This window comes from Seriola dumerili, unplaced genomic scaffold (assembly GCF_002260705.1).
Source record: "Seriola dumerili isolate Sdu_G_001 unplaced genomic scaffold, Sdu_1.0 BDQW01000295.1, whole genome shotgun sequence".
In the NCBI taxonomy this organism is placed as follows: Eukaryota; Metazoa; Chordata; class Actinopteri; order Carangiformes; family Carangidae; genus Seriola; species Seriola dumerili.
In genome coordinates, this window is record NW_019174550.1 from 739,406 (window position 1) to 760,429 (window position 21,024).

The window sequence follows — 21,024 nt, forward strand, 5'->3', positions numbered from 1 at the left end:
AAGTCAGTTATACATAAATTAAAGTTTCTCTATCAATGTCTATAAAATTCATTGTTGCTGCTATCCGTTAAATTCATTCACTGGAAGCTGTCAACTCAGCTTTTAGTGCCACAGCCGTACGTTGCCTCATGTTACCTTGCATAAAAATGATTCCAGTTCCATGCAGTGAGGTTTTGGAGAGTTGAAATATGTGAAAAAGAGAGCATTGGTAAGGGATCAGTGCTCTGTGTCAGGTAGAAACCCTGAGTTGAAGTACTGGAAGTTGTATCAGGGAAGAGAAAGTCAGATTGGAGCATCCCTAATTGTTTATCAAAATGATTGCAGGTTATTTTCTGTAGATTGATTAGTCATTTTAGCTCTCATCTTAAAACCAAAAACATGTCTTAAACCATGGTCCAGCTCACTGGCCCTGTTCTGTTTGTTGGTGGTGCCACCATGACAGGAGCGTGCTTTTAATTAGTCAGAATAACAAAGGAAAAAGTGAATGAGTGATCAACAAACTGAAGAAATGCCTGTGGACTGTGGGTGGTTGTGCTCTTGAGGTCAATACTTGGCAGAAGAAGATGAGATCTTAAACTTGAGCTGGAACCTAGAGATTAGTAACAGATGTGTGTCAGACAACAAATAAAGGCCATGTTGTGGCATCTTCATCGCCTAATGTCCCACTTGTTGCCAGTGTAAGGTCCTTTTGATTTGAGAGATACCAAGTTATTAAGTGACACTGAGAGCTTTTGAATGATAATGAGGGTCAGGGAGAGATAACTGAGTTGTTGAGTGGATGAACGAGTTCTCTTGTATACTGTATGTACACCAGTGTTTGGAAAAATAAACTCAGCTCAAGGGAACATAATGGGAATGCTTCCAGGGTAGCAGCATAAGGTGCTGTTGTACTTTACAAGAGTGAATGAAGTTTTATAGGGTTTCAAGTGAAAACACATAGGAGCCAACTCATTAAAAACAGAGTTAACTGATAGATTTACAGGATGTTGAATATTGAACAGGGGTGCCAGTGGTGAAACTTAATATTTAAGGTTTGTGTTTTGTTTTTTTGTTTGTTTGTTTTTTGCAGATATGCCCTCAGTGATGGAGCGCTCGGGGGCCGGGGTCCTGTCCAGGAGCAGAGCCAAGACTGTAACCAATGGCAACAGCCAACCACACTCTGAGGAGGAGAGCAGTGATGAAGAGCATGCTCATGGTAGAGATTTTCAACACGTTAAACTGAAGTATATTATACTGAGTTGAATTCTCTCCCTAAGTTGAGAATTGATTTAACATGTAGCTACTGTGTTTGCTGATCTAACATGAAGAGTGCACAAAGTGTTCTTACATGCAGACATTTCCATTGTACAGATACATCATGGCAGCTGTTCCGGTTGCATTCAATGCATTGCTGCAGTGTTTCTTCAGTCCCTGCACACTGCTCTTCTCTGTCGTCCCCTCCTTCTCTCCTCCACCCCCTTCCCACACTCTTCCATCCTTGTCATCCTCTGCCCACATACATCTTTCCTTCCTCCATTCTCTCCTTCACCCACTGACTTGCTGTTGATCTTTTCATTTTATAACTATTATCTCACCCTGCACATGGACCTGGGACACATTTTTAGATCAAACACAGCAGTACAACCGGAATAGTTAGGGATTGTTCTAAAGGCACGTCACTACCCATATTATTGCAACCACCACATTTATCCCCACCTCCACCTCCTCCATCCATCTTCAGTCTTCCATTTCATTTCCTCATCTTCCTCATCAATTGGTCTCATTTCTCCCTCATTTTTTCTCTCAGCCAGTGTCTCCTATCCTGCCTCCGTCTTTCTTTCTACCCATTTTTCTTTCATCTTTTCTGTTCCCCTTCCTGCCTCTCCCCACCCATTTCTTACCATCTACTCCAGTTTCTATCACCCCCTTCTCCTCTCTTCCTGTCCTCTGTCCCTGTGGAAACAGTAATCTGTCTCTTCCTCCTTCTGGTCTGCTTCCTTGCTCCACTTGTAGTCTCTCTTCGTTCCTTGCTTTCCACCCTCTGTCCATCTCTTCTGATTCTCGCTAGCTTCACCACAGCACTAATTACTTAATGTCTGCCATCCACTATCACACTTCCTGTGTGGGTTTATTTAATTTGGATGTTCTCATGATAAAAATATCACAGGTAGTGATACTTTCACGTCATATGCTATTTCTGAATTTTAATTGTTCTCTTGTGTAAAGAGACAAGTTATATGCTGTGACTGAGAGCTTCCTGCTGTCATGGTAGAACCAAACAAAAGCCCAAATAAGTAGAACAATATATTAAGTATAGCGAGCAATTCTTGATCTTATAAAACCATTAGAGCCATTGTATTTCAGTTTTTTGATTAAAGGAAGTCTCTATTTGTGGAAGTTGTCATCCAAATGTGTTTTCCATCCTTGACCTGAAAATGTTTGCAGGCAGTGTGTTTCTTAACATGAGGACTTCAGAATTGTTTGCGCTGTTTAAAACTAATTACATATCCTCAGGGTTTCCTGCAGCGTTTTATGTCCATGCCTTGTAGAGAGCTGTGGAATTCCACTGCACCAGTGTTAATTTTGTTAATGAAAACTATGACAAAAAATATTCGACAATGACCTGTTTTTCACAAAATACAGACTAAAACTAAATAAAAAGTAACCTTTGAAAACAAGAACTATGATGAAATATATTACGTTTGTTAACGAATAAAAACTAAACAATAATGAGAAAGACGGACAAATTGACATGTTTTAATGCAAAGTACAACAACCTGCAGGCCTCATGGGAGCACACACTACATCTTCTGATTAGTAAAACAGTTTCCTCCACAGTTCAGACGGTGATTTGGCTGCTTTATCTGTTGCACTATTAACAATAACAAACACCTTGCAAAGTTATGTGTCTGTCAGTAATGTTATCTGATGTTACCTGTTCTTGGAAGAAACCGATTTATGGAATAAATTCATCCACAATCCACTGAGAATTAGACAATGAGTGGAAACAAAACAGCTAAGTAAGTTCCAGGCTTAATTTCAGTGGTCCATCTAAATCGTCCTTTAGATGTTTGCTAAACAAAGATCACAGTATTGATGTTAAGCTACAATATAATGTCTTCTCTCAAACTAAAACCATAAAATGAAGAGTATTTTAGTGACCAGATGAGTGAATCCAGCTTGTGAGTGACTCACTGCTCTGCAGTGAACAGCACAGGTAGCTGCAGTAACACCATGTTAACAGGAACAACAGCACTAGCTTAGATTACAGAGATCTGTTTAAACCGACAGAGTTTGGAAATGCTAACTGGATTGGGACATGGAGACCTTGCGAGACACCTGTAACTATGGTAACTGGACTCATAGATGGCATCAGCTTTAGCCTCAAAATGCACTGAGGAAATAACAATAATAAGTGTATGATGAAAATGAGATGGCGCTAACTAAAACTAGACTAAAGCTTAACAAAAATCAAATTTGACTAAAACTAATAAATATTTCAGGACTAAGACTAAATCAATACAATTTGCTTAAGTTAACACTGCACTGTACACCTTACAAGAAAATTATTTAGCTGATACAGTATTTTGTCATTGAGAAGAAATTAATTGGATGAAACTTCAGTTCTCAGAGTTCATGTGTAGTTCTCTAACGGACTTTGATATTGCAGAGGCAGAGACTTGATTCGGTAAACCAATACCGAAGTCCATTAGATGGCTTAGCACATCCACAATAGAAGATGCTTATCATACTCTGTTGTTTATTCTGTCGCCCTATAGATGGCTCTCCTCCTGTCTGATCTGATATCCTTCTTCTTATGATCCAGTCTATCCAGCTCTGCAACTACTAGTGAAATTTCTGCCTTGTTACTTGAATACTAGTCCCCCATCCCCTTTACCACACTTTATCTATCTCTCTTTGAAATACTGTATAAAGTCATGTTCATCTTGTGTCTCCTTCTACAGACAGTATGATCAGAGTGGGAGGAGATTACCAGGCTCAGATCCCAGAGTTCAAACCAGGTAAGCTGGCATAAAGGAAAGAATGGGAGAAAGGGAAATGACAGAGAAATAAAAAGTGAGTTCATCAGAGAGAGAGGGGGAGGAAATCAGGGCTGAGAAGGAGACATAGAGGTGACTATAGGACATTGAAACGGAGGAAGGAGGGGAATGCAGATGATGAGAGAAATGAAGGTCAAATGACCAGTGTTACTGTGGAAATCCAGGAAAATGGAGAGGGGAAGTAGAACTAGCAAAATGTCTGAAATGATATCTCTCTGTCTCCCTGTTTTCTTCCAGATGTTTTACCCTACCTGCTTAAATGTTAGATCACAGTTTACACAGTTTAATGTGGGAATAAAATTCATCTCATGGTAATAATTTTCAGTTACTCAGTCATTCAGGCAGCACAGAATAAGGTGGGGAAGTGCAACAAAAGTTAGAAAGAAATTCTAGCAAAATTAATGGGATTAAGTGATGCAACAATAATTACTGACTAATGGGAACCGCAGATATTGTGACATGTAACACAGGACTGATACTTCCTCCACACAGCTCAGATTGACAGGTTTACATGAATGCTCAACGTATCTGTGTATTAAAGGCCTTAAATGAATCCAATAAAGATGAAGTAGAAGTCTTAAAAGTTAGAAAATGTGTTAGATAATTAGAATTGCTTGCAACACCGCACAGTCAAGGTCTCTGAGGTGGGTGTGAAGTCTTTGTTTAATAAATTAAAGGGTTAGCTCTGCAATATTTAAACCCTTTATTTTATTTATCATATCTGCTTCGGTAAACACAAATGAACCTCAACTATTTTTTCTTAAATTTCACAAAAGTGTAGCCACGTTGGATCAGAGTAAAGTTAGGAAAGGTTTAAAGATTCTGCAGCAGTGCTTAGTGAGATACACTGATGACTTGTATGAGAAGTAGAAGTAAAATGGCTGAACAGTGGGAAAACAACTACCATAATATCCAGAGAGAAAGAAGAAGTTGCCCCACAACAATCACATTGCACCAGAGGAGGGTAGGAGCAGTTAGACCTACCTCCCTCTTAATGTCTTCTGGCACGTCACTGTCTCCTCCTCGCCTTTCTTCCGAATGAAGATGGAGCCGAAGATGTAGTGTAGGCAGGATAACACATGCAAAGAAGAGGGAGGAAGAAAGTAAAAGTTAATAAAAGGTACAAATAACTGATGCGACTGAGCGAAAGAGACTCAAATATAAGTGTAAGCTCTATGTCACGATCTAGTGTCTGAAACTGTCTGCTTTTGTTTTCATTATAGACAGTCCAACCCGCTACAATGAAAAGGACCAGAGGAGCATGTTGGTGTGGTGTCCCAACAGTCAGCTGTCTGATGCAATGTGTAAGCTACACACACACGCACGCACGCACGCACACACACAGACCTTACCTCAGATTCACTGGAACAATCTTAACAACTTGACCTTCAGTTTAGTGACTATATGCTGACAGAGGAATATAGTAATTAAAACCTTCATTCTGTCTGTTTATGTGCACTTTCTCTTCACCTCCATCTTTCTTCTCTCTCCTTCATTTATGCACATTCTTTTCCTTAAATCTTGACCTTCTCTACCTGGTTTTCCTGTGTAACCCTCCCCATCATGCTATACATGCATCGTACTATACCCCACTGCCTTTCCTCTCTTTTTCTTGCTCTTTTTCTCTTCATTTCTCCTTCTCTTACTGATCTTTACCCCCTCTTACTTCCTTTTAAACCCATTTTCTCTTCTTCTAGTGGATGAGTACATCCTGATGGCTAAAGAGAAACATGGGTACAACATGGAGCAGGTTAGTTTCATCTTTCCATATTTTTCTTAAAAACTTAAACGACATAGATAGTGGTATATTTAAAAGGTCTAGCCTAATATCACCTACATTTTACAGCAGCTTAACTTTTTTTACCTGTGTTTGTCTTTTTTTGCTCCCTCCTATGACACACTCCCCCATTTCTTCGCCATCCCTCTGTCCTCACCGTTCCATCAGGCCCTGGGCATGTTGCTGTGGCACAAACACGACGTGGAACGCTCACTGGCCGACCTCGCCAACTTCACCCCCTTCCCAGACGAGTGGACGGTCGAGGATAAAGTGCTGTTTGAACAGGCCTTCAGCTTCCATGGCAAGAGCTTCCATCGCATCCAGCAGATGGTGAGAGACTGGGAAGATACCACATACGCACACACGCACAAACACGCACACCCAAGTATATTTAGTATAGGAATTGCTGTCATTTCATTTCATTTTTTGATAATTTAATACTCAAATTTATTGATTGTCTGTGTTTGTGTGTAGCTTCCAGACAAGCTGATCTCCAGTTTGGTAAAGTACTACTACAGCTGGAAGAAGACCAGGACCAGGACCTCAGTCATGGACCGACAGGCCAGGAGGCTGGTCAGCAAGAGAGAGAAAGATGACAGGCATGAGAAACCATGAAACTTTAATAATAACCCCAGGGGGAAACAGAGAATGAAGGGAGAGGAGAAAGCTGGGATGAGTAGAGGGATGGACTGAGGGAAGAGTGACTATTAGAGGAAGGACTGAGCAGAAAGGAAACTTTAAGTTCTCCCAGAAACTACTCACCTGAGATCTGACATTTACAAAACGCTTTTGTTAAATGACACTTGATAAGCATGTCATCCTGGGGAAACAAGAGCCTCATGAATATAAATGAGATGCTTTTGATATTATTTCTTGTCATTTTCAGCTGACATTTTTGAGCATTTCAGGAATAATTTTGGATTATATCAAACATAGTTTTAATTTAGACAGCTGGATGCGGACAAAGCCGAAGCATGCGGTGTGTTTAGTTTAATTTCTTCTTCTTTTTCTTGCAGTAATGATGAGCTGGAGGAAGGAGACCCTGGCAGTGACAGTGACTTTGAGATTGACAACAAGAAAGAGGTGAGCAATGGAAAAATTAATAGTGGTTGTTTGACTGACAGACTGTGTGTGAATGCTTATATAAACACACTTTAGTTTTTTAGTCATGACTTGCCTGAGGAAATCAGCCCAACCAAATCAATGCTCGCTATATCCTTCAATTTCTGCTTCATTTATTATGCATAAATGTAACGCTGCCGTCATGTTGCTGTTGTAAAAATGTAATAATGTGCCTGAAGCTCATTTCTAATATTTGTGTAATTCCTCTGTCGACCAAGGCAGTGAAACAGAACCCCAGCAGCACCAGCTCTGACAAGGCCACCCCCAGTCGCTCTGGGCCGATAAAGAAGGAAAGCATCGGGGCTCAGTACCGCCACCACCCGCTCAGAGCCCGCCGCAGGCCACCCAAAGGCATGCACCTGGACCAGGGAGACATCATGTCCCTGTCAGCCTCTCACGATGCTGGGGTGCTAACTGTACGACAGCTGGACACGCAGTTGGTGTCACTCAAGAGACAAGTATGTTTTTAATCTGGCCTTTTTCTTTGGTCATCCGATTGACTGTAAAGTGTAAATGCACTTAAAATACACTTATAAGATCTACTGTTACTGGTCACATTTTAAAACTGCATCAGCAACAGCAAGACTTGTGACACACTATGTTTATGTACTTTGAGCTAGAGGTTTTTGTTATAGCAGCATCAGTGCTATCAGTCAGAAAACTAACTTACCACACTGTCCCCTCTCTTTCTGTCCCTCCACTCTTTCTCTCAGGTTCAGTCTATTAAACAGAACAACAGTAGTGTGAAACAGAGTCTAAATGAAGGTGTTGACGGGTTCAAACCTGCAGAGGTAAATCTTTTTTTTTCTACATTTTCCTTCTTTTACATCCACCATCTATCCCTGCTTTGATCTTTGTTTCCTGCCTGTATTCACTTTTCTCCGTCTCTGATCTCTCCAGTTTGTCCCTCTCCTCTTTCATTTATTCACTCTGCCCTTCCCCAACTCCCTCCAGATATTATTTCACCCCTTGTGGGACTGAGATTAGTCTTAATCTGCTCTTTCCTCTCTTGCTGTCATTTTCCCCTCTCTCTCCTCTTCTTTCTGACCACCCACTTTACCCCCCTCACGCTCTAATCTCTCCCGACTCTCTCCCAGCCTGCCCCTAAGATGAACTCTCGTTGGACCACAGAGGAGCAGCTCCTGGCTGTGCAGGGTGAGTGAAGGCTGCAGCATCATCTTCCTTCCCCTCCTACAGGTCACCTCATGTTACTAGCTCTCCTCTTTCAGCCTCACATTCACAGGCAGAAGTCAGATTGTTGGACACATTCATATTCATATTGTCCACACACAGGAACTGTCTGTACTGCATGTGTTAGTATTGTATTCATACATACATTGCATACAGTATCTCTCCTGAATTATTGCACCATCCATCCATTGCCTCCACCCCAGGAACTTCCGCTGTGTTTTGACTGGAGAAATCAGTGAATGACATTTTGCCAATAGTATTAATATTAGGATTGATTAGGACTAAAAATGTTTATTTAGGTTAAAAACAAGACTATAAGTTATTATGGTGAAGTTCTTTACTGGTATAAAGACAGATAAGAGGAACAGTTTGGGAACGAGAGCTGAAGAACAAAACTTAATTTGCTCTTTGAGTCAATGCATTTATGTTCTAAAGCAGAAATCAATAACAGAGACACTCAGCAGATCATCTTCTTTGGAGACAGTATGTCTCCGTTGCATTCCTTCATCATATCTCCTAAAATATCTCTGAAATAATGTGAGATAAATGTGTCATCACCTGGTCTGTGAAAATAGCATTTAGTTTTTAAATCTATTACCTGACTAATTTATCTCATTTTCATGGTTTCCAAGATGCAATGGAAATAAAAACAAGTTGTTTGTGGATGTAGTTTCTGTGTTCAGTCAGGTCTTAGTGCTTCGCTTGTGATAATCTGATGCAGCTGGAATACATAGGAGCTACTGGGGTTCAGATTCCATCTGTAACGAGAGTGAATTAAAGCTATAGGAGGTGTAAAGCTGCTTCTGTTCCAGCTCAGTGTCCACAGCACTTTGTCAGTTAAACACACACACTTGTCGTATAGAGGGGCATTCAGAGGAGGATTCATGGCTCATGAGGGTGGGTATTATTTGTTGCTATGGACACACAGTTCTGCCTGCCGTGGCACCCAACAGCATGAATGGGTGTTAAGATCTGAATGACTGATTTTATAATTGCATTTACTTGCAATTATGACCAGATGTTATGGTTATAAAACACATTGAATCTAATTATTATTATCATCATTATGGCTATATTTTCAATGACACTGATCCCTGTTTAGAAATAATGCAGTGATTTACATGAACACATTTGATGAGTTGATGATGTTGATTCTGATGTCTGTGGTGACGGTGGTTGAGCAAAGGTGTCAGTCAAATCTCAAATATGATGAAGTCTATTTTGCTCTTGGGTTCAGCAGGTAGAAGGAGAGTGTTGTGTCTGTTGTATCTGAAAACCCTGGCAGTTTGAGCAAAGTTTAAATTATTCATAAGAACAAACAGCAACTCATTCATGGAACATGAAGGTCAATAATTGCCGATAAACAATTAAAGATTAGATCAGTTGAGACCATTGAGTTAACTTAGTGGGAAAACGTAGAAGTTACAGGAGAAGAGATTTAAACCTCTAGTACTAATCCACTAGTCAGGTGAAATTAAGATTAGATAAGAAAACTCTCCTCTTTCCTTTCCCTTAGCAGCTGCAGGCAGTGTGCCATCCCCAACAACTGCAGCTGTGCAGTGCAAACAGTAGACGAAAGCACGGGCTGAAAGATATGAATGTGTGAAATGATGTGAGTGTGAAGCAGGTCAGGCCTGTAAAAGAGCAGGTGCACTCAGTCAGCTGACCTCAGATGAAGGTTAACAGAAAACACGCATCAACACGCCAGCTCACTCTACATTCACTCTTCTGTTTCCTCTGATACACACTGCACCATTTCTCTGAAACACACAAAGCAAGCAGCTGTTCCTGCAGCTCTTTAAGGGCAATGAAATGAGTGACGCATAGACGCAACATTAACCTGATGTTTTTCCTCTGTCCCCTCTCCAGCTATCCGTCGTTACGGTAAAGACTTTGCAGCCATTGCAGAGGTGATAGGGACGAAGACACCAGCTCAGGTGAGCATCATCTTTCTCAGGTGTTGAACTTGGGGAAAGATTTATGAAGATCACTTCTCTCATCTCTTGCTGTGACCTCAGTCTCACCCTCCACCCTGCAGTTTACACTGAGTGAGCTGCCTATCAGCTCTTCATCTCTTTTGCAATTTCTCCTTCATCCCTATGTCTAGATAAGCATTTTTCTTTATAGGATAACTATAATCTCCATTATTCCTCCTTTCATTTGTCTTCTGCCCTCCATTCTCAGCGTCCATGTCCTTGAATGCGGCACAACTTTATGTCCTCCATCATTTCTTCTCTAACTCTCCATCTTTCTCCTTCGGTTCAGGTGAGTTCGTTCTTCGTGAGCTACCGACGCAGGTTCAACCTGGATGAGGTGCTGAGGGAGTGGGCGGCCGAGCAGGTGGCCACCAGCCGAGACCAGAGAGACCCCAGGAGGAGCGGCGAGGAGATTGCGGCAGCTACAGATGGAGGCGCAGAGGAGGACGAGGTGAGGCCTGATCTGGACACTGTAGTTCTTAAGAAATGTTACTCAAACAGGAGGAAACTGAGCATTTGTTGGGGGACTATTTTCAGCTGCGGATTAATACACAGTTGATGAACTAGAGGGTATCTGGGGCAGCAGGAAGGTGTATGTGGGACTAATTGAAAATAACCTACAGTGTGTAATGAACATGTCACCATTACAACAGTGGTTTTTTGATGTGTTTTAAGATGTATGGAAGGATAAGATGCATCAGGTCATAATTAGGATCAGATCATTGTTGGTTTGGATCTTTTTATGGAATTTATCACTAAGAAAAATATAGATCAAGTTTATCCCTTATTAGTAAATATTATATTTTGTAAAAACTATAACACAGTTTAGCAATGAATGATGTAGACACAAAATGGCTGTTCAGTGTCTTGAGTCTGTACTTAGCTGTCACACAATACAATATATTCAAAATTGAGTCAAAGAGAAACTTTAAAGTTAGGAGGTAAAACTCCACGTTGTTATCAGAACCAACACTTTCCAGGACTCAGCTTCTTCAGAGCTTCAGATCCTCGTTGAACCGCTTTATCTGTTCTATATGACTAATGTGAAATGTATCCATCATATGTGATGAGAGTGTTTGACAGAAGGAGCAGGTGGTTGTAATATTTAGTTGTCCTCTGTGGCGTCTGCTGGGGTTTAAAGCTGAACATGTGTCTCCTCGTCATCTATCTCTTTTTACTTTTTCCCTCTGATGTTTCTGTCTCCGCCTTCTCTCTTGTTTTTTCCCACAACTGCATCCAACTGTCTTTCTCCTTATCTCACTCCATCTTGTTTGGTTGCCTGCTGATTGTCCTCCCCCCTCCTAACTCCCTCCTTCACCTCTGTCTCCTCCCTCCCCTCAGGTCAAAATGGAGGACTCTCCCTCAGACGCTGCTGGCAGCTCCTCTCCCCCCTCTTCAACCCAGACCCCATCTTCTCTCTCCCAGCCTCCTCCGCTGCTGCGCCCAGCGCCTCCCTCGGCTCCCCCCAGCCTCCTCCGTCAGCCTCCTCCTCTCCAGACACGCCCGCTCCAGAACCGCGCGCCACACAACCACCCGCCACCTCCGCTCATCCGGCCCGCAGTGACTTCCTCCTCTTCCTCCACCGGGGGCTCCAGCCTCAGGGCTTCTCCTCCCAGCTCCTCCTCCACCACTGCGGCAGGGCAGATGCCTCCGTCGCTGGTCGGGCTCAAAGTGGAGCAGTCCAACTCGCACTGATGACACACACATGTATGAAAATAGGGGTAGAAACACACACACACAAACACACACAAATGAGCTTTCAGACAAACACAATGCTTTCTCTCTTCTCAGAGAAAATTCCTACACCCCTGTAACTCTATCGCTCCTAACCTTCGCTCCTGAGACCATTACGCATCACATGACCACATGATCGATTGAACACGCTCAGGTCCCTATGGTGACGTCACAGCTCGTAAAATGTGGCAGGAAGAGTGTGAGGGCCCCTCAACAAGTCCACTTTGTAAGGCAGTGAACCCCTTTACTGTACTGACAAACACCTACCTCCAGACCATAGTTCTCTAGACACACACACACACACACACACACACACACACACACACACACACACACACACACACACACACACACACACACACACACAGGGAACAAAAGGAATACAATCCCTGAACACAACAAAAAGAGACACTGGATCATCAAGCTGTTGAAGAAAGCCATGACCACAGAGAGAAAACCCACCTGCTTGTCTCCATGGCAACTGTTGAACATCTGGATTGCAGAGGAGTGTGGTTGAACACACACATATATATATATATATATATATATATATATATCTGTACTGTAGGTGCGACCGGGCGGGTATCAAGTCATCCAAACAGCCTTCAGGAAAAACAAATGATGAATTAAACGAGGGAAAGAAAAGATGAGAATGGAGGGAGAGTTGCCCACATCTGAGCCAAACCTGCTCCTCCTGAGAGGTCGTGTAGATTAGAAAATCGGAATCGAAAATGAGAAAAACAGGCGGAAACGTGAAGAAATCCACCTTTTCGTTGGATCTTTGCTTTAAAACTTGGCCCCTCAAAGAGGAGCGAGAAGGTACAAAGAAACCGAGCTTTGTAATCAAAGCTGTGAGTTTCTTTCTTTGGCTTTTAATAGTTGAAATTGTTGGTTCAGATTTGGGCAAAAATGGAAAAAGAAGAGCAGGAGATCACAGCTCTCTCTTCTCTCATAGCCATGTATTACTAGTATTTACTGGAGTGATGTTTTCCTTTTTTTTGACTAGACTTAAAGGTGAGCCCTAGATAGACAGTTAGTTACTGTAAGTAGTTTAGATAGTGCATACTTTATTATTATTATGGTGATAATTATTGACTCAGCACTAAGGAGAAAGGGAGCCTTTTAACACGTGTGGTTGGACTGTGTCTCACATTTCAACAGGACATTTTGCCACAGTTTATTTTCACTGGCCCAGTGCTATGTCGCTTACTTCTGAGGAACATTTCCAGTCGTCAACCCCAAACACTGGTCGACACATTGGCTCCTGTGTGTGATATGATGGGATGACTCTCTGACCTCCTACAGATTTGTGTACACTGAAAAAGAAAAAAATGTTCTGCCAAAGTCTGTTATTGCTTTAAAAGCACACTGTTTGTCCATGTCTCCAGTTAGCTGTTTTACAGTGTTGGCTACTTGCTACATGTTAGACACAAGAGTGCGACATCACTTTCATGTCCAGAGTTAACTAGATGGCAAGACTCTGTACAGTCATTATGAAGCTACCACCAGCAGCCGGCTAACTTAGCTTAGCACGATGGAAACAGCAGCTCCCCTGGTTCTATCCAAAGGTAACAAAGTCTGCCTAACAACACCTCTAACGCTGCAGTCAACACATTTCTTTTGTTTACTTTGTACAAAAACAAGTTTACTTTTTTTTGTGGCTGGACTATTTCTGCTTCTTTCCATGAGTACCTGGTTCGCTGGTTGCCAGGCAACTCGTCCCGACCAAGAAATAGTCCAGCACCTGCTAAATCCTAAAACAAATGGTTGTGGTTTTGACACTTTAAGGATTATACAAATGAAATACAACATGTGAATTTGTGGGTTTTAGAGGAGCTGGTGGGAGGATTCATTACCTCTGGACAGAGGCAGCCGGAGTGTTTCCAGTCTTTGTGCTGGTGGAAGCATCACTTAACATACGGACATGTCAGAGTGAAGTTCTCTCTCTGCAAGACAGTGAATAATGTCAAAGTATTCATATAGGTCAACGTTTCTGTAGGAGACACAAAATGTCAGTGGTTGGTTGAGATGATTTCAGTTCAGTATTCTGTTCGTCAGCACATGGTAGGAATTTACAAAGACGTGATGACAGCTCTGTGACGCCCTGTGAGTCCAGTCAAGGCAGCTTTCTCTGTGGTAGTCANCACACATATATATATATATATATATATATATATATATATCTGTACTGTAGGTGCGACCGGGCGGGTATCAAGTCATCCAAACAGCCTTCAGGAAAAACAAATGATGAATTAAACGAGGGAAAGAAAAGATGAGAATGGAGGGAGAGTTGCCCACATCTGAGCCAAACCTGCTCCTCCTGAGAGGTCGTGTAGATTAGAAAATCGGAATCGAAAATGAGAAAAACAGGCGGAAACGTGAAGAAATCCACCTTTTCGTTGGATCTTTGCTTTAAAGCTTGGCCCCTCAAAGAGGAGCGAGAAGGTACAAAGAAACCGAGCTTTGTAATCAAAGCTGTGAGTTTCTTTCTTTGGCTTTTAATAGTTGAAATTGTTGGTTCAGATTTGGGCAAAAATGGAAAAAGAAGAGCAGGAGATCACAGCTCTCTCTTCTCTCATAGCCATGTATTACTAGTATTTACTGGAGTGATGTTTTCCTTTTTTTTGACTAGACTTAAAGGTGAGCCCTAGATAGACAGTTAGTTACTGTAAGTAGTTTAGATAGTGCATACTTTATTATTATTATGGTGATAATTATTGACTCAGCACTAAGGAGAAAGGGAGCCTTTTAACACGTGTGGTTGGACTGTGTCTCACATTTCAACAGGACATTTTGCCACAGTTTATTTTCACTGGCCCAGTGCTATGTCGCTTACTTCTGAGGAACATTTCCAGTCGTCAACCCCAAACACTGGTCGACACATTGGCTCCTGTGTGTGATATGATGGGATGACTCTCTGACCTCCTACAGATTTGTGTACACTGAAAAAGAAAAAAATGTTCTGCCAAAGTCTGTTATTGCTTTAAAAGCACACTGTTTGTCCATGTCTCCAGTTAGCTGTTTTACAGTGTTGGCTACTTGCTACATGTTAGACACAAGAGTGCGACATCACTTTCATGTCCAGAGTTAACTAGATGGCAAGACTCTGTACAGTCATTATGAAGCTACCACCAGCAGCCGGCTAACTTAGCTTAGCACGATGGAAACAGCAGCTCCCCTGGTTCTATCCAAAGGTAACAAAGTCTGCCTAACAACACCTCTAACGCTGCAGTCAACACATTTCTTTTGTTTACTTTGTACAAAAACAAGTTTACTTTTTTTTGTGGCTGGACTATTTCTGCTTCTTTCCATGAGTACCTGGTTCGCTGGTTGCCAGGCAACTCGTCCCGACCAAGAAATAGTCCAGCACCTGCTAAATCCTAAAACAAATGGTTGTGGTTTTGACACTTTAAGGATTATACAAATGAAATACAACATGTGAATTTGTGGGTTTTAGAGGAGCTGGTGGGAGGATTCATTACCTCTGGACAGAGGCAGCCGGAGTGTTTCCAGTCTTTGTGCTGGTGGAAGCATCACTTAACATACGGACATGTCAGAGTGAAGTTCTCTCTCTGCAAGACAGTGAATAATGTCAAAGTATTCATATAGGTCAACGTTTCTGTAGGAGACACAAAATGTCAGTGGTTGGTTGAGATGATTTCAGTTCAGTATTCTGTTCGTCAGCACATGGTAGGAATTTACAAAGACGTGATGACAGCTCTGTGACGCCCTGTGAGTCCAGTCAAGGCAGCTTTCTCTGTGGTAGTCAAAAGTCCTGTCCTGTCCAGGCACAGAGCAAGGAGGCCTGAGAGGTCAAAGGGCATCTGGAGGAAGTTTCTGCTGTAACATTAACCCGTCGATTAATTCAGACGGTGAACTGTCAGGAAATGCTGCGTTTTCCTTCCCAGCCCTACCACAGTCAGGTTTCTGCCTCCTAAGGTTTGATATCAGGCAACTTCACGAACAAATGTAGATGACTGAACAACATTTTCTATGGTACTTTCATTTTTCTTTTCTTTTTTTTTTTAGACATAACCTGTTAGTCTCATGCTGAATCTAGCCTCCCTCACATTCCAGTTGTTTGTCTTTCACTGCCTTCTGAGTCATGTATGAACCTTTGTTTAAACTGTGTTTCACTCAGTCTCACATCACCTGCTTTTGTTAGAAGAGGCCTCCAGTGTCGACTTGAACGCAGCACAGAGGGAATGGAAGCAGCCTGTCGTCACTACATTTGGCTTTAACGTGGCTTGCCTTTTGACTTTGCTTGGACTTGTTTTCTTTGTTTCAAAAACTGCTTGTGTGTACTGTATGTGAGAAGTTGTTTACATTGTGGAAACTGAACTGTTTGTGTTTGACTGATGTTTTTTTTTTTTAGAATAAAGAAATGACCAAATATCACTTTGTCAGTCATTCATTTTGAAAGTTTATCCAATATTGATTTTTTTTACTCAATCTGAGCTGTAATATCGACCTAATTTACTCTGAGTGGATAGTGTGCAACTGCATTGTGTGAGCTTCATGTGCACATCATCTGTTCCCAAATGCCAAATCTTGTCAAAACACCATCTGTTGACTCCCAACAGGTTGGACCACCTGCAGCTCCCACATTCCTGAGCGGGGCTGGGGACACTACCTGTGCACCAGCGAGGGAATCGCCCTGTTTACTGTCGACAAACAAACAAACTGTGAGCAGAGAGGAGTTGAAATTATAAAGTTTAAGGTGCTCAAAAACTTAAACATAAAGTTAAACATAAACCGGTGCTTATGAGATGGTACACAGTTATTGAAACAGTTTCTTCTCATTAGGTCAAAGAAGGAACACCGCAGCATTGGCTGCATCAACATTTTTTTTTAGGAAACTGGCAGGAAATAGAGCCCATAGAGAATCCTGTCTGACACGTCTGCAAGTTTTTAACAATTTGATCATTAAGATAAATAATGTGGCTGTTCACAAAGGCAGATTATCAACCAGGCAAAGCAGCGACCCCGAGTCAACTCCAATTTCATCTGAGGGTCATCCTGTCTTGTAGACGAGCCAAACTTGTCTGAGATTTTAATACATTCATTGTTTTACTTTATGTTGTGCATATTCTTAAATAGTTTGTTCATCAATTTACTACTAACTAACTGACACACCTGGGGGCAGTAAGGGCTAAAACGAAAGTTATTATTTTCATTATTGATGAATCTGCAGATTATTTTCTTTATTAAGCGATTAATTGTTCGGTCAGAGGTGACATCAAATGGCTTATTATATGACTGGTCATCCTTAACCCTAAATGATTTATTTACTACAGTGAGGCAAGTAAAAGCAACAAACATTCATATTTTGGGGATTTTTGCTTAAAAAAAAAAAAACTTGAAAGATTCATTTATTATCACAATAAAGAAAAAATTATAAAGAAGGACAAGTGATCAGTGTGTAGTTTCAGATCTGACGCCCTCTGTCTCGAAGACTTTCTGAGGAGCCAGAAGTTGGTAGTAACTCTTACCTGCTGGGTCAGTAGGTGCCTGGAATATGTTTATGCAGCTGTGGTTGCTCAGAATGATTGATGCTGAGTCACATTGAGTATAGACTGTATATCTCCTTTAAAAGATCCTACACCGGAGTTCCTGTTAGAAGAGTGAGATTGTCTGATATTGTTAAACACACACACAAAAACAACAACCGTAATATGTATAATATTCACACAAAAATACTTTTTACACACCTGGAAGTAGTTTTCATTCACTTACAAACTTCAACACCTGCACAGGGAATGATTGATTTTCTCTCACAGCGCCCCCTTGTGCAAATCTGAGGCACCAGTAGATGCAAACTGAGCATGTTTCACCTTCATTATACTGAAACTAAAACACAACCACTGTCCATTTCAACTTTCAGCATGTGAGAAATACATGGTCGCACATGACAGCAGTACTGTGGGAGACAGATTGGATATGTATAAATAGTTGAAAAAAAAAAAAGAAGCCATTTAGCTGCTATTCTGGAGCTTTCAGTCATATCACATGATCTCTATCTGCCAGTGTAGGTTTATACATCGATGAAGAAGATAATGGAGCTCTGAACAGTTTCTCTGCTAACCTAAGATAATGTGCTGATGAAGGTCATGTGGCATGATTGAAATATCCAGAAGTACAAAATGAATCTTTGGTGAGTTTGTTGAGTCAACTGCTTTTTCCAATGAACTTTGAACTGCATGCTCAAAAAATCTGCAATCACAAAAAAAAAATATAATAATAATAATTTTCAAACGTTTTTTTCAGTTGTATTCAGTGTGTTAAAATGTAAACAGGAGTGACTGACGTGAGTTAACCCGGGTTTATTCTGACTCATGGGCATAACAGAGGTCTGGCATCGGATCAGAAGATCAAGTGAAATGACTGAGAACCTTACAACAGCTACTAAACGGACTTGAAGGAGAGAATTTTTCCTTGGAGAACAGGTTATGTAACTTCACACTTTCATCTTGCTTCTCATATAATGGATTTCAGAGTCACACTATCATTATATCATTGTTTTTATTACTATCATTGTAATTTTTCATCATTTTGTCTTTGCACAAAAAAAACAAACAAACAAATAATACATTTTTCAGGAGTTGATCACCCCTCCCGACCCCAAAAACCCACCACTACAGTTACAGTTTGCTCAAAACACATTTAAAATCAATGTAAATTACAGCAATGTAAAACGAAATAATGTAAAATAAAATCAACCCTGAAAGAGATAATATAACAGCAACAGCCAGAATAATAATTAGAATCCAATACCCAGCACCTTAATACAATGATCAACTTTTAAAGAAAAATCTGACGTATTAAAAACTGAAAGAAAATAACGACAGTGAGTCATCGTGAAAGAAAGAAAGAAAAGTGTTAAGTTAGGTACAACCAGCTGACGGGACTCAGTCGTGCCCCCGTTCTCTGACCCCACGCACATGTGTGTTTTTTCTTCTGTTGCGACAATCTGGAGGATCAAAACGCACTGGGAGAGAGGGAGAGAGAAAAGGAAGCGACTTCTTCTGGTTTGTGGTTTTGAACGCGAACATGTGCTCTGATATGAAAAATGTTTTGACAACGAAGTCTTTCCTGCTTTCTGTCTCCGCTTCAAGCCATTCTGGACCGATATGGCCTAAAAAAAAAAAAAAAAAAAACAATCTAGCAAAAAATAAAAAGATATGAAAAACAAAAATGGGCAAAAAAAAATGAAGGAGCAGTAGTCGTCACCACCACCATCATCAACATCATTAAATACATCGAGAACTCCTGCACTTTGGGGGGTTTTGTGTTTGATCCGATACACTACGAGCTGTGTTTGGATGTTAAATGTGTGTTTGTGTGTGTGTTAAAGGTGCACTACACCGAAAAGGCAGCAATGATATGATCCGACATGACCCCTCACACCCCCCACCCCCCCTGTTCCTCCCTCCCTCCCTCCCAAAACAAATCCTAATCTGTACAAACCCAAAATTTCAACGACACAAAAATATATTATCAAATCAAAACTAGCAGAAGAAAATAATTCACCATTCGTTGTCGTCGTCGATTCTTTTTGTTTCTTTTTTTTTTTTTTTTTTTTTTTTTTTTTCCAGTGATCTTTTATAATTAATTCACACACACACATACTGTTTGTTACATACTCCAATGACACCTTTTTGTTGTGTGTTTGCTCTTTGGGAACATGTGTAGCAGAGAGCGTGATGAGGGAGGGAAACAAAAAACAAAAAGAAAAGAAAAAAAAAAGAAAGAAAAGAAATGCGTCGGTTCAGGGTTGACATTCTGGATATGAAGGCGTGAAGCCAACCAAAGTGATACCAACATTTCAAAAACAAAAAAATACAAATTAACTCATCATCATTGGAGCATTTATGTGCAGACATATGCAACAAAAACAAACCCCAAATTTAATTCTTCAAAGAAAGGCAACATGAAATCCATCAACAGCCCCGTCCGTGAACTGTCCTTCCCTCCCCAGGTTCCAATATGCCCCCCTTTTCCAGTGCACAACTCTTTTTTAAAAGCCTTAAAATAAGAAGAAACTAAATAAAAAATAACAAGTACGGACTCAAAGTTGCAGCCCGTATGATCAATGATGACATCAAGTCTTAACTGGCCTCCTCGGACTCGATGGCGCGAGAGAAATTAAAAATGAGGAAGAAAAAGGGAGTGATGAGGTGAAAAGATGGATGTGTTTGTGCTGAATTCAGTCTGAAATTAGAGGAAGAGAGGGAGGTGAAGAGTGTGAGTGTGTGTGCGTGTGAGGGGAGGAGGGAGGTCGTGGAAGGATGGATCAAAAGTTCATTTCAGGGCGGGAGGGGAGGTTTGGGCGGGCAGGTGGAGGGTGGAGAGGGTCCTTTAACCAACGACAGCAGAGTTTGTCCATCCAGAAAACATGTGTCGGTGTGTGTGTGTGTGTGTGTGTGTGTGTGTGTGTGTGTGTTAATGTGTGTGATAGTGGGCTTCAGCAGCCAAAGTCCTGGCTCAGTTGGAGTCCATTCAGTTTTGGAGGAACAATCAGAACAAATTCAATCAAAACTCTTTTGAGTTTTCCAGCAAAATAAGGCTCCAAACTTTCTGTCAATCGTTCAGAGAGAAAGTAGAGCATTTTTTTTTTTCAGCATTCCTCCGCTTTCTTTGTCCTCCATCCAACCCCCATTTTCACCCGGTGTCCCCCCCTCCCTACCCCAAAAGACCTGGCAGCAGAACCGTGCAGAGAAACGGAATAAATAGCAGGAAGAAGTGACAGGAGTGGTCAAAGTGATCAAAGTGTGACTCCTAAAAAACAGAGGGAGCAGATCGGACATGCAGAAGAGTGGAACGTCTAAGTAGAACGTGACAAAAAAAAAACAAAAAAACAAAACAAAAAAAACCCCCAGCAGGGAGAGAAGACCTCGGTCTGTAAGTACTTCACAACTCTGAGCAAATCAGCTCAGAGTTTCTACTCGCAGGGCCTCAAGAACTGAAGGAACAAAACTTCTAGAAAAGGAGAACGTTTTCTAGTCTCAGAGAACCAATAGCCCTACGTCAGACCTTTGTCCAGATAACAATCGTGTTATTTTTAAAGTGATCCCACCCTTTAGCTTACCTCCTGACCTCCACAGTGCCCCCACCCCACCTACAGCATCATCTTCATCCTCGCTATCACCCCCTTCATCCTCCCACCTCCTCCTCCTCCACCCTT

The 21,024-nt window shown here is 41.4% G+C and overlaps 1 protein-coding gene across 1 annotated transcript; it reads left to right on the forward strand.

Annotated features, from left to right (window-relative positions):
* The first annotated feature begins 1,071 nt into the window (after nucleotides 1-1,071).
* rcor2 (REST corepressor 2) lies at nucleotides 1,072-11,801 on the forward strand. Its single transcript, XM_022758411.1, has 13 exons — nucleotides 1,072-1,195; nucleotides 3,945-4,001; nucleotides 5,264-5,344; nucleotides 5,738-5,790; nucleotides 5,986-6,147; nucleotides 6,292-6,416; nucleotides 6,834-6,900; nucleotides 7,158-7,397; nucleotides 7,653-7,730; nucleotides 8,037-8,094; nucleotides 10,000-10,067; nucleotides 10,396-10,557; nucleotides 11,448-11,801. The coding sequence occupies exons 1-13, from the start codon at nucleotides 1,072-1,074 to the stop codon at nucleotides 11,799-11,801; spliced, it is 1,629 nt and encodes a 542-aa protein (XP_022614132.1).
* The last annotated feature ends 9,223 nt before the right edge of the window (nucleotides 11,802-21,024 follow it).

Excerpts from the sequence above, each read along its gene's own strand:
- rcor2 (XM_022758411.1), top strand. The coding sequence starts at position 1,072 with ATGCCCTCAGTGATGGAGCGCTCGGGGGCCGGGGTCCTGTCCAGGAGC. Across the intron at positions 4,002-5,263 it reads GATCCCAGAGTTCAAACCAG|ACAGTCCAACCCGCTACAAT; the intron begins GTAAGCTGGCAT and ends TTTTCATTATAG. Across the intron at positions 6,901-7,157 it reads AGATTGACAACAAGAAAGAG|GCAGTGAAACAGAACCCCAG; the intron begins GTGAGCAATGGA and ends CTGTCGACCAAG.